This window comes from Sinocyclocheilus rhinocerous, unplaced genomic scaffold, assembly GCF_001515625.1.
Source record: "Sinocyclocheilus rhinocerous isolate Xijiao unplaced genomic scaffold, SAMN03320098_v1.1 scaffold3403, whole genome shotgun sequence".
In the NCBI taxonomy this organism is placed as follows: domain Eukaryota; kingdom Metazoa; phylum Chordata; class Actinopteri; order Cypriniformes; family Cyprinidae; genus Sinocyclocheilus; species Sinocyclocheilus rhinocerous.
Genome location: NW_015647944.1, coordinates 297,378 through 314,858, shown reverse-complemented (window position 1 = coordinate 314,858; position 17,481 = coordinate 297,378). Strand labels below are relative to the sequence as shown.

Sequence of the window (17,481 nt, the reverse complement as noted above, 5' to 3'; positions counted from 1 at the left end):
GCTTTCAGGACAACCAGGTGCTCTGAATCCAGCCGAACCGACAACACATCACCTGCCGCTTCAGCCGTTAACGGCACGCGTTATTACGGTTAACGGCGGCAACCTGCGGCTCCTTTGATCCGAGCCGAGTCACGGCGAACCGCGGCGGCCCGAACATATGGAGAGTCAATGGAGGCAAGTGACCTAAATTAATGGCCACTCCGACACACGCAGTCACTCGCCCCATGTGTGTGTGTGTGTGTGTGTGTGTGAGAGCGAGAGAGAGAGAGAAAGAAGGTTAATTACCTCCTCGTCCTTCACTGTCGGCCGGTTTCACCTGGATGGGCCGGTTCATCTGAATAAGAAAAAGAGAGAGATGTTAGAACAGCAAGTGTGTGAGTGAGAGAGAGAATATGTGTGTGTTTGTGTGTGTGTGTGAGAGAGAGAGAATGTGTGTGAGTGTGTGTGTGTGTGAGAGAGAAGAGCATGTTGATGCCTTCGGAGTCACAAGAGTGTCAGCTAAGTAAACAAACACATCACGAAATCACACATGCACACATATCGTCCTGTGTGATTGTGTCGTTTAATTAAAGCAATCAACAATAAAAATTTGACAAATTTGTAAAATGATCAAATATTATGAAACCGTAAATGTGATACATTTGTGTTATATATTGTTTAAAAAAAAACTAAACATGTGATTATGTAGTGATCCTATATAATTAAAAGCAATGATCTCCAGAGACAGACTACAGTCATTATATAAGGTCTTCGGAGTCACAAGAGTGTCAGCTAAGTAAACAAACACATCACGAAATCACACATGCACACATATCGTCCTGTGTGATTGTGTCGTTTAATTAAAGCAATCAACAATAAAAATTTGACAAATTTGTAAACTGATCAAATGTTATGAAACCGTAAATGTGATACATTTGTGTTATATATTGTTTTAAAAAAAAACTAAACATGTGATTATGTAGTGATCCTATATAATTAAAAGCAATGATCTCCAGAGACAGACTACAGTCATTATATACAGTATATACAATCAACTGAAAAATCAATCACTTATAAATTACCCAGCTGGCATGTGATCAACCTTCAGCATGGAAATATTGATGAAATAATGTCAGTAGTTGTATCAACATTAAAAAAACACTGAAATAATGTTTAATGATGAACGGTTGTAAAAAGGTTAATAAATCACATAAATTAACGTTAAAAATTTAACAAGATCTTAACAAAAAGTAAAATGTTGAAACAATGTTGTGATATCAAGGTTTACAAAATCAAAAAAAAAAAAAATAAATCAAGAGTGAATCAACCTTGATCCTTGCTTTTAAATTATTACAAAAATATTATGTTCTATAAAAACAATAGATCAAACATACAGACATATATATGGGTATATATAAGGAGAAATAAATAAGGATAAATATAATAAATAGACATTAACATATTAATGCTTGAAAACTAAAAATAATGATTAATAAAAATAAATTTAAATTTAGCAAATTGATAATATTAATATAATGATACATTTGAACAATCGTAAAATAATAAAATATAATAAAATAGTAAATTTGATAAATACTAAAAAAAAAGTGATATTTTTATGTGTCTATCTATTACTTTTTCTAGTATCTGTTGCCCAGTCTGCAATCGAAAGTCAGAAATATTGCGCATAACCTCAGTAAATGTTGTCAGATTTATGAATGGAAAAACCTAAACAAAATTTATTCTCTGAACAAGCCTTAATATCTTATACACTTTAAGTAAATGTGTGGATGTTTCAAGATTTTTACTGGAACACAAGACAAAAACACTGTTAGAGTTGTAGTGTTGGCTGCGCGGGTCAGCACCGGTCTGCTGGTTCTGCTCTGGTTTTGCTGGTGAAGGCGCGGCTGAGCAAATCGATGTGTCTGTCAGTGTCGGGTCAGACTGAGACCCGTGAGACATTCTCTCTGTTTGCTGATTTGCTCCGTCTCAGGACTCCAAACTTATGTGATTGGTTGTAAAGCTCCAGAGCTGCGGCCCGTTAAAATCCTCAGAGTCGCCGCGGCAACAGGAGTCATTAAGCAGCACAGGGTACACTGGGAGTTGCTAGGCAACCGGGCAGATCAGGTCGGCAGCCCGTTGGTCTGCGGGATGCAATCCAGCGAATTGGCACGTGCCTGCCTGCTCTTGCACCATTTCCACCATTATTTCCATGGTGTGTCCAATGAGGTTAAAGGAAAAACTCCAATTATTCACCAGAACCCCCGAACAACCCCCACCTCTGTCCCACTTTAATGTCCTCTTTTACTCAGTTTGACAAAAAGTTTTGTGCCATCACTGAGAGCCGGCGGCCAGATACACCTCACACCCCACCACACACAGACACAGACACACACACACACACACACACGCCTGCATGTGGCCCACAACAACCAACACACTTACACGGACCACACCTGTAAAATACAGACCAATACAGACCAAAAATTACTGAAAACTCCTCAATATCTCGTGTGTTTTTAAGTGTTTGGCCTCCAACCTCCCCCTTAAAACCTCAAGTCTCATCTAGAGCTTCAGATGAGATCTCAACAATGTCTCAGGCTTGCTAAGATACCAAAGTCTGCAATCAAAAGTCAGAGATCGCAATATGAACCAGGGTTATTATCATTCACTAACACTAAAACAACATTTTTGTTACTTGAGATAAAATAAACTTTAACTGAAATACAATAAAACATTTTTAAAAACTTATTTCAGCTAGTTGGCAAGACAAAAGTTATCATTTTCACTTGATGTATTAAATAACTTAAACTGAAATAAAAACGAATAAAATCTATGTTGACATTTAAAAAACAAAAACTAATAAAACTGAGAAAAACACTAAAAAAAAACGTCCGAGCAATACGATTTTCATTGGTAAGACACAATCATTAAAGAGTGAAACCACTAAAAGACACCCTAAATTACTGCTACACTGCTAAATTTCACTCTCACATGAAATAAAAACATACACAAACTTATACATGATATGACAAAATTTACAGATGAAAATGACACACACAAGCACATTTAATTAGTTAAGAGATCCAACAGACACAAGAAGAGACAATAAGAGAACAAAAGATATGATAAGAGAATAGATGAGAAGAAAAGATGCTAAGATTCAAGATTTGAGAAGATACAAAACATAAGACGAGACAAGAAGATATGAGAAAAAAAAACAACACTACACAATAAAAACACATTTAGTTAAATAAAAAGGCCATAGACTTGTATTGTTTATATTAAGTTTACTATAATTACTAAAGGCTAGCACAAAGCTTAAAATAAAACGAATTGCATTTTAAAATATTAAGAGGAAAAAATAAAACAAAACCATTATTTACTTTATTTATGCATTGTTTTTTTTCCCCCAGGTGAGACTCCTTTGGATCATCTGTCAGATTCAGCTCATTTTGAGGAAACTACAGCTCAGTAAAGATCCAGGTGTGTTTGAACAGTGTCCGATGTCTCGCTGTATTCCTGCATCAACACACACACACACACACACACACAAGTGTCTGCAGATGCTGACTTGAGGCGTTCGCTCTGGCTGATGAAGCGTCTGAACTCATGAGTGCTGAAGAAGCCGTTCACTCCAGCAGCTTCTCTCAGATAGAGAAACACGGTGTGTGTCAGATTCATTAGAGTCCCAGTAGAGTTCAGTACGTTCAAGTGCTTCATCTCTGTCTCTCTCGCAGCCTTTGGTCTCAAAAACCAATATGGCTCCCTGCACACACTCCTAATGGCTTGATCAATGCTGACAAATAGGCCAGTGCTCCTGTCTCACCTCCACACGCTCGTCTGTTTCTCTCTTACTCCACCAGCGCTCCTGTCTCATCTCCACACGCTTATCTGTCTCTCTATTACTCCACTCGTGCTCCTGTCTCACCTCCACACGCTCGTCTGTTTCTCTCTTACTCCACCAGCGCTCCTGTCTCATCTCCACACGCTTATCTGTCTCTCTATTACTCCACTCGTGCTCCTGTCTCACCTCCACACGCTCGTCTGTTTCTCTCTTACTCCACCAGCGCTCCTGTCTCATCTCCACACGCTTATCTGTCTCTCTATTACTCCACTCGTGCTCCTGTCTCACCTCCACACGCTCGTCTGTTTCTCTCTTACTCCACCAGCGCTCCTGTCTCATCTCCACACGCTTATCTGTCTCTCTATTACTCCACTCGTGCTCCTGTCTCACCTCCACACGCTCGTCTGTTTCTCTCTTACTCCACCAGCGCTCCTGTCTCATCTCCACACGCTTATCTGTCTCTCTATTACTCCACTCGTGCTCCTGTCTCACCTCCACACGCTCGTCTGTTTCTCTCTTACTCCACCAGCGCTCCTGTCTCATCTCCACACGCTTATCTGTCTCTCTATTACTCCACTCGTGCTCCTGTCTCACCTCCACACGCTCGTCTGTTTCTCTCTTACTCCACCAGCGCTCCTGTCTCATCTCCACACGCTTATCTGTCTCTCTATTACTCCACTCGTGCTCCTGTCTCACCTCCACACGCTCGTCTGTCTCTCTATTACTCCACCAGCGCTCATGCCTCACCTCCACACGCTCGTCTGTCTCTCTATTACTCCACCAGCGCTCCTGTCTCACCTCCACACGCTCGTCTGTTTCTCTATTACTCCACCAGCACTCCTGTCTCATCTCCACACGCTCGTCTGTCACTCTCTTACTCCACCAGCGCTCCTGTCTCATCTCCACACGCTCATCTGTCTCTCTATTACTCCACTCGTGCTCCTGTCTCACCTCCACACGCTCGTCTGTCTCTCTATTACTCCACCGGTGCTCCTGTCTCATCTCCACACACTCATCTGTCTCTCTATTACTCCACTCGTGCTCCTGTCTCACCTCCACACGCTCGTCTGTCTCTCTATTACTCCACCGGTGCTCCTGTCTCATCTCCACACACTCATCTGTCTCTCTATTACTCCACTCGTGCTCCTGTCTCACCTCCACAAGCTCGTCTGTTTCTCTATTACTCCACCGGTGCTCCTGTTTCTCCTCCACATGCTCGTCTGTCTCTCTATTACTCCACCAGCACTCATGTCTCACCTCCACATGCTCGTCTGTATCGCTATTAATCCACAGACGTTCCTGTCTCACCTCCACACGCTCGTTTGTCTCTCTATTACTCCGCCAGCGCTCCAGCCTCACCTCCACACACTCGTTTGTCTCTCCATTACTCCACCAGTGCTCCTGTTTCACCTCCACATGCTCGTCTGTCTCTCTATTACTCCACTGGCGCTCCTGTCTCACCTCCACACGCTCGTCTGTTTCTCTATTACTCCACCAGCGCTCCTGTCTCACCTCCACACGCTCATCTGTCTCTCTATTACTCCACTGGCGCTCCTGTCTCACCTCCACATACTCGTCTGTCTCTCTATTACTCCACCGGTGCTCCTGTCTCATCTCCACACGCTCATCTGTCTCTCTATTACTCCCCTCGTGCTCCTGTCTCACCTCCACAAGCTCGTCTGTTTCTCTATTACTCCACCAGTGCTCCTGTTTCTCCTCCACATGCTCGTCTGTCTCTCTATTACTCCACCAGCACTCATGTCTCACCTCCACATGCTCGTCTGTCTCTCTATTACTCCACCAGTGCTTCTGCACCGTGGCTCCTCACTTCTCCTGTCATCATATATGCTGCATTTTATTTCAACACTTCTAAAGTGCAGACGAGATGAGGCAAGACTATAAAAGGCCAGATGCAAAGAGAAGAAAACAGAAGATACAAAATTTGAGAAGTTACCAGAAAAGTAGAAGAGATGTGAAGATACAATAAAAAGAGATATGAGAAAATATGATATAAGCAGATATGAAAAGATGATACAAGAAGAGATGAGAAGAGATGGGAAGAAAGGGTACAAGAAGAGAAGATACAAGATGTGAGATGAAAAGATATGAGAGGCAGATACGAGAAGAAAAGAAGCAAGAATATATGATAATAGACAAGAAGAGAGGAAAATAGGAGAAAATACATGAGTTGAGAGGAGACAAGAAGATACAAGATTTGATAAGATACGAGAAGATATAAGAAAAGGAGCTATGAGAAGATATGAGACGAGTAAATACAAAGGACATGATACAACACAGAAGAAGAGACGAGAAGATACAAGAGAAAAGACACAAATAGAGAAGATATGAGAAGAAATGAGAAGAGACAAGAAGAGAAAATATGCAACACGAAGAGACAAGACAATAATAAGACAAGAACACAAGAACATCTTCAGCCCTTTACAGTGTGTTGGACTCATTTTAAAATAATTAACAGCTGCAGACAAACATCATGACATCTGCATTTACCTGCTCACACCATGGTGAGTGTATGTGTGTGTGTGTGTGTGTGTGTGTGAGTGTGTGAGCTGCTCGCTCTTTCAAATTGCCTGTCATGTCCTGTGGAGCGTGGAGAGGCCGGCCCGTCTCACACACACACACACACATGCACACACGCAGCAGTTGACACGTGGCTGCAGCGGCGCATACGGTGCACATGTGGAGGCTGCTGTCAGGTTAAATGCAGCAGGAGGGTGTGAGGGATATTTTTAGATTGCAGCAGGTTTCCTTCTGGAAGAAGAAAATGAGTAAAACAACTTCAGAACATCATTTTCCAGTGGGATTCCGTCCCGTGCATGTTTGTGTGCCATCTCGCTGTCATTTTTCTCACCAGTGAAACTCTTTGTCACGTTCGGCAGCCCGCCCACAGCGCCGCTGCGTCTACAATCCCGGCGGGTTTGTTTAGGCCTCACCGCAGCGGGTCGGCCCGGTCAGAGATGCCCGGGTGCTCTATAAAGCTCAGGATGGATGGGAGTATAAATCACAGCGGGAGCGGGACGCGGCACACTACATTAGCTTTATGGGCCTTTTCTCAGGCAGGGAAAGAGACGCCGTCAGACACACAGAGACACGACTAACAGATGACTCACTGAGACAGGAAACTTTATGAGGGATAGAGGTGAGAGAGACGAACCCAGCAGGCGGATGAGACACAGGACACCAGACTGCAGATGAGACGAGACGAGACGAGAAAAGAAGAGACAAAACGAAATGTGAAAAAAATATAAATTAAAAATAAGAGATGTGAAGAGAAATGAAGAAAAGAAAGCAGAAATAATAAGAAGAAAGATGAAACGAGAAGAAATGAGACAGAATAAAAAGAGAAGAGACAAGAAGTGACGAGAGAAGAGAAGAAGTGAGATGAAATAAAAAGGAAAAAGAAGAGACGATGAAAAGAGAAGAAACAAAGAAGAGAAATTAAGAAACACGTTTGGAAGAGAAGAGGTGACATGAGAGACAGAATGAGTAGTGGAGAACTGATCTGAGATGAGACAAGAAGAGACAAGATGAGAAGAAAACATGAAAAGAGAAGAGATGAGATGAGGTGAGACTAGGTGAAACTAGAAGACAGAGAAGAGAACAAGCAAGAAGAGAGAAAAGAGGACAGAAGTGAAGAGAAGATGAGACAAAATCAGAAGAGAAGAGCTGAGATGAGATGAGAAAGAAAGAGAGCGAAGATCAGACAAATGCATGAAGAGAAGAAGAGAGAAGAACACAAGAGAGATAAGAAGAATATTTCACAACAACAGCCACACAGACAACACGCCTGTGATAACTCACACACACACACACACACACACGAGCGAGCGATCTCACATTAATCTGACTGATAAATATAACACTCAGCACTTTGATGAAGTGCCACAATTATTGTGAAGACGAATGTGTGTGTGTGTGTGTGTGTGAAGATAAACGAGTGGATTTGCCCTTGCTACAGGAGCGGATCTCAGCGCAGCGGAACGCGGCTCATTACCAACCGCGAGTCCATCTTCAACATCTCGCAGACATGCGCGCTCATGCATTAGCACTGATGAACGACCGGCAGAGCCGTGAGATATACGCACGCCCAACGCTTCATTCATCACAGCGCTGAAGGAAAATCAAAGCCACCCGTCAAACACAACAACAGCGCTGATGAGACCAGACACATTCAAACAAGACGATCACAGCTTCATGTTTAAGAATGAACCGTGGAGTGAAGAATAGAGACCAAAAACACATGAGATGAAATTAAATATAAAGAGAAGAGACCAGATGAAACTAGAAGAGAAGAAATGAGAAGAGAGGAGAAAAGGCAGGTATGAAATTAATATACAAGAATCAAAGAAATTAGGAAAAAATTTGAGAAACTAGAGAACAAATGAGACCAAAACAGAAGAAACAAGTAGAGACAAGAAAATTAGAGATGAGATGAGAAACAAGATGTTTATAGTTTCATATTTAAAAATGAACGTGTGGTTTAAGTTTTAGTTGTTTTGTATGAGACATAAAGTGAAGAGACTAAAAGAGAGAAGAAATAAGATGAGATAAAAAGGGAAGAGGCAAAAAAACAAAAGAGGGAATAAATGAGAAGAAATAAAGAGAGATGAGAAGAAATGAGAAGAAAGGAGAAAAGATAAGAGGAGATGAGATGAGAAATTAATAAACAAGAATCAAAGAGAAGAACTGAGATGAAACCAGAAGAGATGAGACAGAGTAGAGACAAGAAAATAAGAGATGAGATGAAACGAGATGTTTATAGTTTCATATTTAAAAAAGAAAGGTGTAGTTTCTATTTTGGTTGTTTGGTATTGAGACAACAAGAGAAGAGTAGAGACAAAAAGAAAGAAGAAATTAAAAAAGAGAGAAGAGATGAGAAATAAGCAATAATCAGAGAAGAAATCAGATGAAACAACAGAAGAGAAGAAACAAGACGAGATAAAAAGAGAAGAAACAAGACAAAATGAGATTAAGAAATGAGATTAAATAAAAAGAGAAGAGACAAGACGAAGAGAAGAAATTACATGAAATAAAGAGAGACGAGGAGAAACTAGAAGAAAACGAATGAGAAGAGAGGAGAAAAGACGAGACATGAAATTAATAAACAAGAATCAAAGAGAAGAAATGAGATGAAACAACAGAAGAGACAATAAAATAAGAGATGAGATGAAACGAGATGTTTACAGTTTCATATTTAAAAATGAAAGTGTGGTTTATGTTTAAGTTGCTGTGTATTGAGACAAAGGGAAGAGCCTAAAAGAGAGAAGAAATGAAATAAAAAGAGGCGAGACGAGAAGAGAAGAAACAAGTAGAGATGAGGAAAAAGAGATGAAACATGCAGCTTGTGTTGTGTTTCGAAGACCTCATCAGCAGCTGCAGCATCGTTAGCATCGCCTGAGGATCAGAGCAAAATAAAGCAGCAGAAACGCTGAGACACAGACGAGACGAGACGAGACAGCGCCGGGCTCTCAGGCACACGTCTGATTCCAGCCAGACAAACACAGGCTGAGTGTGACAGCACGTGTGAGCTTTATTACACACAGATCATCCAGCTGCAACAGAGAAACACACACTAACAAATGAAGAAACGCAAATGCATCCACGGGCCGATTTATTCCTTAGAGATCATACAGTTAAAAAAAAACACACACAACAAATTCAAACAAACCGCATCTTTTACACTATAAAAATGATTTTTCTAAGTTGTAAACAAAAGAAATAGCAGCACATTTTACAACAGAATACTATTTTAGTTTAATTCAATGTGTTACAAAATGATAAAAATGCATTGATATGAATATCTTAATGATATAAAAGATACGTAAATATTTTTACGTTTTTTAGCTAAAAATACGTCGTGATTTGTACGTTTTAAACGTTGAAATACGTCTAAATTGTACGTTTTAGCATTAATAAAAACTTACAAAAGTGTACGTTTTGTGCTTGTAAATGTTACGTATTAATACCTACGTATAAACATGAAACCAGGCTGGTTACTTGCAGTTTCTTTGTAATTTTTTGTGAAATTTACTACCAATTTCTGAGTGTTTCAAAGTAAATGCTTTTTTTCAGTGTGCATGCTACTTTGAAACAACCTGTGGATGTTCATAATTTTATAAAATGTTTCATAATGAACTAGTCTCTACAGATGTGAATATTTAACATAGTCTGTACAAATATTTAATTATTTGGCAGTGTAGAAACTGATTGTAACAGGAAACAAGTTGAGTTGAGTCTTGTTTATATATATAGCACTTTTGAAGATATTCATGATGTTAATGTTTATATATCTTTATATCTTCGTGCATTAGTTTCATTCAGCAGACTGGAACTGGATAATAATATAGTTACATTTCGTGATGGAAGAAACAATCAAGCTGTTGGGATTTTATACATACATATATATATATAGCTTCATGTGAGTGTACTGTATGTATGCAGATAAAGTTGGACATACTTTTAGAGTATATATAGATAAAATAGTAGATAGCTTAGATATAGATAGTTTACAGATAATACAGTTTATCAAGATTTGCAATATAGTATATGTTGCAACGAGTTCAGCTTCACATGGGTTTTCATATTCAGATCGTACTTCTTTTTCTCTTCTCAGCAAATAATGGCAGTATTTTAGTGTAAGAACAACAACATAAATTTGATGCATTTGGTCATGCATGGTGGAAAAACAAGAATACTATTTCTGGCCAAATTCAAAACACACATAAAATTAAACCGTACAGTCAATATTTGCAAATACAGCTTAATGCAATGCCAATGCAATGAGCTTCCAACATTTTTCATTGATTGACGCTATGGAGCGTTTGAGTTCATCTCTGGAGACGCTCTAAAACTCTTCCTGACATTTCCAGAAAGGTTTGAGGGGACGAAATCAGAGATGAAAGACGCAGCAGAGAGACTGAAACAGGAAAGAGAGATAAAGAGTGATAAAGAAAGAGAATATGCCATTTGTTGAGAGACTGCAAAACAAGCAGCGTATGCAGATGCATGCTAATTTATGCGAGCATCGCCATGACAGCGGCAGAGGCTGCGGTGATTGGCAGACGCAGGTCTGCGCGGACGGGGAACGGCTTACTGCGATTAGCACCAGTTAGCCGCGGACGTTTGCTCCTGTTCAACACGCGGACAACACCCAAAACAACAGCTCAATGTGAGAACACAGAGTCAGAGACACGAAAAGTTTTCACAGAAAATGTGCTCTATATTTCCAGAAGTCTTTTCAGCCACAAAATTGCACATTGCTGACATTGCTCACCTTTGATTGGCTGAGCGTAGAGTGAAAAAACTGGGACGACTCCCAGAAGAGCAGCAGCCAATCAGCTTGACTTGAGTTCACCTCTGCAGCTACGCAAACCTTTCCACGCGTGCCAAAAAACTGTCCCAGATAAAGACGAGACGTTTGGACACCTGCACTTAACATTTCACTTCATTACTTCACTATTAGCCTTAATGCAGCCCACTTGCAGTGCTATTTTAGTATTATTGAGCTACTATTATTAACATTTTATTTTCCTATTTTGTTTCTATTCCATTTTATTTATTTGTTTATTGTCAATTTTAGTTTAGTTTTTTAAAGTTCTAGAAATCTTGATGTTTTTTAATTTTTAAATTTTTTTTATTCATTTTTGTTTTATTTTAAATATGTGACCCTGGAGCACAAAACCAGCCTTAAGTGTAAATTTTTCTAAATAAATATTATTTCCATTGATGTATGGTTTGTTAGGAGAGGACAATATTTGGCTGAGATACAACTATTTGAAAATCTGGAATCTGAGGGTGCAAAAAAATCTAAATATTGAGAAAATCATCTTTAAAGTTGTTCAAATGAAGTTCTTAGCAATGCATATTACTAAACAAAAATTAAGTTTTGATATATTTACGGTAGGAAATTTACAAAATATCTTCATGGAACATGATCTTTACTTAATATCCTAATGATTTTTGGCATAAAAGAAAAATCAATAATTTTGACCCATACAATGTATTGTTGGCTATTGCTACAAATATCCCCCAGCGACTTAACACTGCTTTTGTGCTGCAGGGACACATATGTCTATATTGTTTTTTATGCATTTTTATTTCTGTTTTATTTTTAGTTTTTTAATATTTTATTTCAGGAACATTTCTGATTATTATCAATGTTGAAAACAGCTGTGCTGCTTCATATTTTTGTAGAAACATTTTATTTTTCAGGATTTTTCGATGAATAGAAAGTTCAAAAGAAAAGCTTTTTTGAAACAAAATCTTTTGTAACATTATAAATGTTTTGTAACTTTGTACTGTCACTTTTGATCGATTTAATGCATCCTATATGCAGAACTCGTTATACTGTATATGCTTCACAAAATTTAATAAAATGATTATAAAAATATATACAGACAAGGAACTACAAAAGTACATACAGTAAAGCATACTGATTGAAACATTTATTTTTATATTTACAATACTTTAAGGAACACTATGATATAACCGCTATGGTAGCATCCAAAATACCATAGTATTTCTATAAACCGTGGTGTATTTTTACGGTAATTCTGTTTTCGTAAATATAAATACATGCTCAGGGAGAGACACAAGTGTGTGTTAATAAAGCTAGATATAAATATTAAAAAAAAAGGAAAACTAATAAAAATGACAAAAGCTTTGAACTTCACATTTGAACTTATAAAAGTTGTCCTGTCTCTTCTCTCTGACAGATTCAGTGTTTTCTGTCACAGTATTGTTATGATTTATTCCATATTCTAACCCTAATACATTTACTATAATGTTTTCAGTACATAGAAGAGCTTACAAACCCCTTCAATAAGAACAAACACATAAATCTATAGTCAGAAATGCTGTATAAATATGTGTGAACACAAAGATGATAAAGCAGTGTTCATAGAGTTACAGAGTTACAGCCACGTTAATGTTTCACACAATAAACACGAATGCAAAAGCCATGCTGATATTGTAAACAGAGCACAGTTTCGCTGATGTAAACATCACACACGCTGCTGCAATGCAAGCTGGGAAATCTAGAACACTGATTGGACAGGCGGATTGGTCCAGCATCAGAGCGGCCAATCGCATTGCACATTGCTGACATTGCTCACCTTTGATTGGCTGAGCGTAGAGTGAAAAAACTGGGACGACTCCCAGAAGAGCAGCAGCCAATCAGCATGAAGGAGGCGTGACTTGAGTTCACCTCTGCAGCTACGCAAACCTTTCCACGCGTGCCAAAAAACTGTCCCAGATAAAGACGAGACGTTTGGACACCTGCACTTAACATTTCACTTCATTTCTGTGTGTGTCTGTGTCTGTGTGTGTGTGTGTGTCTGTGTGTGTCTGTGTGTGTTTTAATCACTCCTGGGGCTGTGAGAGGGCGAGCAGGAGAACGGGTGAACAAGATAGAAAGAGACAAGCGCAACAAAGCAAGAGAACGAGGAACCGTCTCTCTCTCTCTCCCCTTCGGCTCTTTTTGTCCACTCTGATTTTCAGACGCACTATTAAGCCGGTTCACCGCCGCAGTGCTCTGATAGCACATCAGAAATAAGTGCACTGCGAGTTATTAAAGGTAAAGTATGATACGGCGCATGCAGAGGAGAGACGCTGACCTTTATTCACCCACAGACTCCAGACTCGCACTGAATAACTTCATCTGTCCGACCGCGATCTGAGCTGAACGGAGCTGAACTAGTCCACTAACCCAACTAACACTAACCAAAACAATCCAGACACCGAACACACAACCCAGCTCACAATGATGGCTGCTAAAGGATTTTAAATACTGAAGATAAACCAGTATTTGTTCCTTGCTATTGCTAATCAGTCTCCTTCTACAGATCAATTGATTGGACAAACATCTGTATTATCAATTATCAATCTGTGTGTGTCTGTGTGTGTTTTAATCACTCCTGGGGCTGTGAGAGGGCGAGCAGGAGAACGGGTGAACAAGATAGAAAGAGACAAGCGCAACAAAGCAAGAGAACGAGGAACCGTCTCTCTCTCTCTCCCCTTCGGCTCTTTTTGTCCACTCTGATTTTCAGACGCACTATTAAGCCGGTTTACCGCCACAGTGCTCCGATAGCACATCAGAAATAAGTGCACTGCGAGTTAGTAAAGGTAAAGTATGATACGGCGCATGCAGAGGAGAGACGCTGACCTTTATTCACCCACAGACTCCAGACTCGCACTGAATAACTTCATCTGTCCGACCGCGATCTGAGCTGAACGGAGCTGAACTAGTCCACTAACCCAACTAACACTAACCAAAACAATCCAGACACCGAACACACAACCCAGCTCACAATGATGGCTGCTAAAGGATTTTAAATACTGAAGATAAACCAGTATTTGTTCCTTGCTATTGCTAATCAGTCTCCTTCTACAGATCAATTGATTGGACAAACATCTGTATTATCAATTATCAATCTCATCAATATAATAATAAAAATACATGCAGATATACGTATTTAAAATGAGTAGTCTGGTGAATAATAACAATTTACAGACTGCAACGTTGTTATTATTTATATTGTATTATAATATATTATTATAATAATTATCATATATTGTAATGTATCATTATTATTATTATAGTACTAGTAGTAGTAAAAAAAAAAAGAAAGTTTAGCAGATATAAGCATTTCAAATTAACACTGGCAAAATGATAATTAACAGTCTGCAAAATTGCTATTATTATTATGAATAATAAGAAGAAATAAGAAAAGTAGATATACGCATTTAAAATGAACAGCCTGATTTTTTGCCTTTTTTTGTCCAATTTTGCCAAACGTTATATTTTAAATAAAAGATATAAATAACAGTTTTTAAGCAAATGTTTCTGGGTAATATCACAAATTTGAACATTCATATTTATAAAAAATCTGTATTTCTTAATTTTTACTCTTATTTTTTTATTATATAATATAATATATTGTATTATATTATATTTTTATCAATTTTATTGTATTTTTGTGAAGCATATAATATGATATATACAATTTAAAGTTTAGGTTCAATAAGACTTTTTAATGATTTGAAAGAAGTCTTTTTTGCTCACCACGGCTGCATTCACTTGATTTAAATACAGTAAAAAAAATTTAAATATTATTTCAATTTAAAACAGCTGTTTTCTATGTGAATATCTGTTAAACTGTAATTTATTTCTGTGATCAAAGCTGTATTTTCAGCATCATTACTCCAGTCTTCAGTGTCACATGATCTTCAGAAATCATTCTAATATGATGATTTGCTGCTCGAGAAACATTTCTGATTATTATTAATGTGCATTTGAAATGTAAATACGTCCTAAACCTTTAGTCGTATAATAGCATCTAGATGACCTCAAACCTAAGCAACTAAAAAACCTAATAAACTCAGCTCTGACAAATGCTGATGGGTTTAATTAAACAATCATTAAAGGTGCGTCATCAGCCACTTCCCCACTCGCTTTCTGCTGCAACTCAAAAAAAGAAAATGCACAAATATTTTAATCTGAGGAAGAATAAATCATTAAAGGTTCAATGAGGCGAGATATCAGTTAATTAAACTAGCAACAAAAGCAGAGCGTTTTAAAACTGTGATGATGGTGGTAACGAGTGTGTGATACGCTCTGGTTTCTCATCGTCCGCACTAATTCAATGATGGAAAGGTCAGCGGTGAGTCACGAGCGAACAAAGACGCTCCTGTACCTGAAGGGCGAGAGACACAGACCCAGTGTGTGTGTGAGAGAGAGAGAGAGAGAGAGAGAGAGAGAGAGAGAGAGATTCAAAACATTATCATCTAATCTGATCAAAAGAAGAATAGAGAATTATGAAATGTAATGTATTAAAAAAACATCCCCGGATCATCTGTCTGTCTGTCTCACCATCTGCCCTTCAGCTCTCGCCGTCTCTGTACAACAGCAGCTAATGGAACAGAGGAGAAAAACACTTGAACAATCTCGTCCGTTTCTAAAACTGAGTGACTCAAACACAGAGAAAAACTCCTTCAGCCCATGACTGAAGTCGTGAGGAAACGTCATCGGTGCTGCAGATGAAGATCTCTGAGAGAATAATGCTTTTAACACATGACACGAAGAGAAGTGTGTGTGTGTGTGTGTGTGTGTGTGGTGAGCTTGACGAGAGGCTGAAGTTAACCGGCTGGCTGAAGTTAACTGCATTACAGACAGTGACAGTGTGTGTGAGGAGAAGAACACGACTGGAGAAATGTTACAGCGGATTACATCAGCCACACTCCTGCCTAACAACAGCACAACACACACACTTACACGCTCACACACTCACACACACTCACACACACACACACACACACACACTCCTGCCTGACAACAGCCCATACAAACTACCTGTTGCTCCTTTTTTCTTGTTATAAACTCATCTATACAGACTATATACACCTCACCACTCAAAACACAAAACTCTGAACTTTTATTGCTTTAGCATAAAAGCCAATTATAAATTTATATTTATATTACACTAATAAATACTTCTTTATATATATATATATATAATTTTAGTTATTTTTAGGGACATTTGTATATAAAATAAATCGAATTATATTACAATATTAATTATATTGATACTGTATACTGTACTACTACTACTACTAATAATAAATATATTAAATATAATATTTTTTTAACCTGGAGCTGAGGACAGACGCTGCTCTTCATCGTGAGCTGGACTCTCATACCAGCACTGATAGAAACAAACACGTCCATCTCAGCTCAACCAAACTAATACAGACACACGTTAGCGAGCGTCTCCCGTCTCAATGCAGACGCCGTGACAAATAACCAGTGTGTCTCTCAAAGCCAGACGCCTCCTCGAGCATGCAGGTGCATTATGGTTACGGATGAGGCCCGAATAAAGAGCAGAGAGAATGAATGTGAACTAGATGAGGGCACATATTTTACCGTGACACCTCGTGTGAGTTTATGGAGCTCGGCTGACAGACAGCGATGGTCACAGATGCCCACCTTAATGTCTCATTCTCTCAGAGACGGGCCAGAAACATGATCGAACGCTACTTAGGGCAAACTGTCTCATCAAGCAGGAGCATCTAAGCAGACGCCTTTAAGGTGGCGGCTAAAAATGGCTGCGATGCCTCATATCAGACAGTTCATTAGCTTTGACCTGAGCAAAGGAGTTTGTATCTCTGCACACAAACCTGACCATCAGCGTTTCTCTTACAAAGGCCATAACACTTATCATACCATCAGATGGTGATACCATGGTGAGTGGATTTCACACACAAAAAAAAGCCCATAATTCGTATTTATGTACACTATTTATTATGTGATGGTTTTTCTACCATATTTACCAGGATTGCCATATTTTTACCATGTATTTATATAAATATGAAATATAGTAACCACACAGTACCAAGGTGAATCCCCCCAAAAAATGTCCTTTAATAGAAATTAGGGCTGTCACACGATTAATCGTGATTAATTTGCATCCAAAAAGAAAAGTTTGTGTTTAAATAATATATGTGTGAATATTTATGATCTATATATAAATACACACACACACACACATGCATATATTCAAGAAAATTTTTATATTTATATATAAAATAGGCTATTTATATTTATATATGATCTAAATTAAATATATATATATATATATATA

General features: G+C 38.6%; 1 protein-coding gene across 1 annotated transcript in view; it reads right to left on the bottom strand.

Moving 5' to 3' along the window:
- Positions 1–285: 285 nt before the first annotated feature.
- The window catches only part of LOC107709389 (CUGBP Elav-like family member 4), a gene marked incomplete at its 3' end in the record, with an annotated part of 67,026 nt that continues 49,830 nt past the window's right edge, over positions 286–17,481 (bottom strand). The window contains exon 3 of the mRNA XM_016513841.1: positions 286–334. Within this exon, the coding sequence (XP_016369327.1) occupies positions 286–334 (49 nt within the window). The remainder of the gene's footprint in view (positions 335–17,481) is intronic.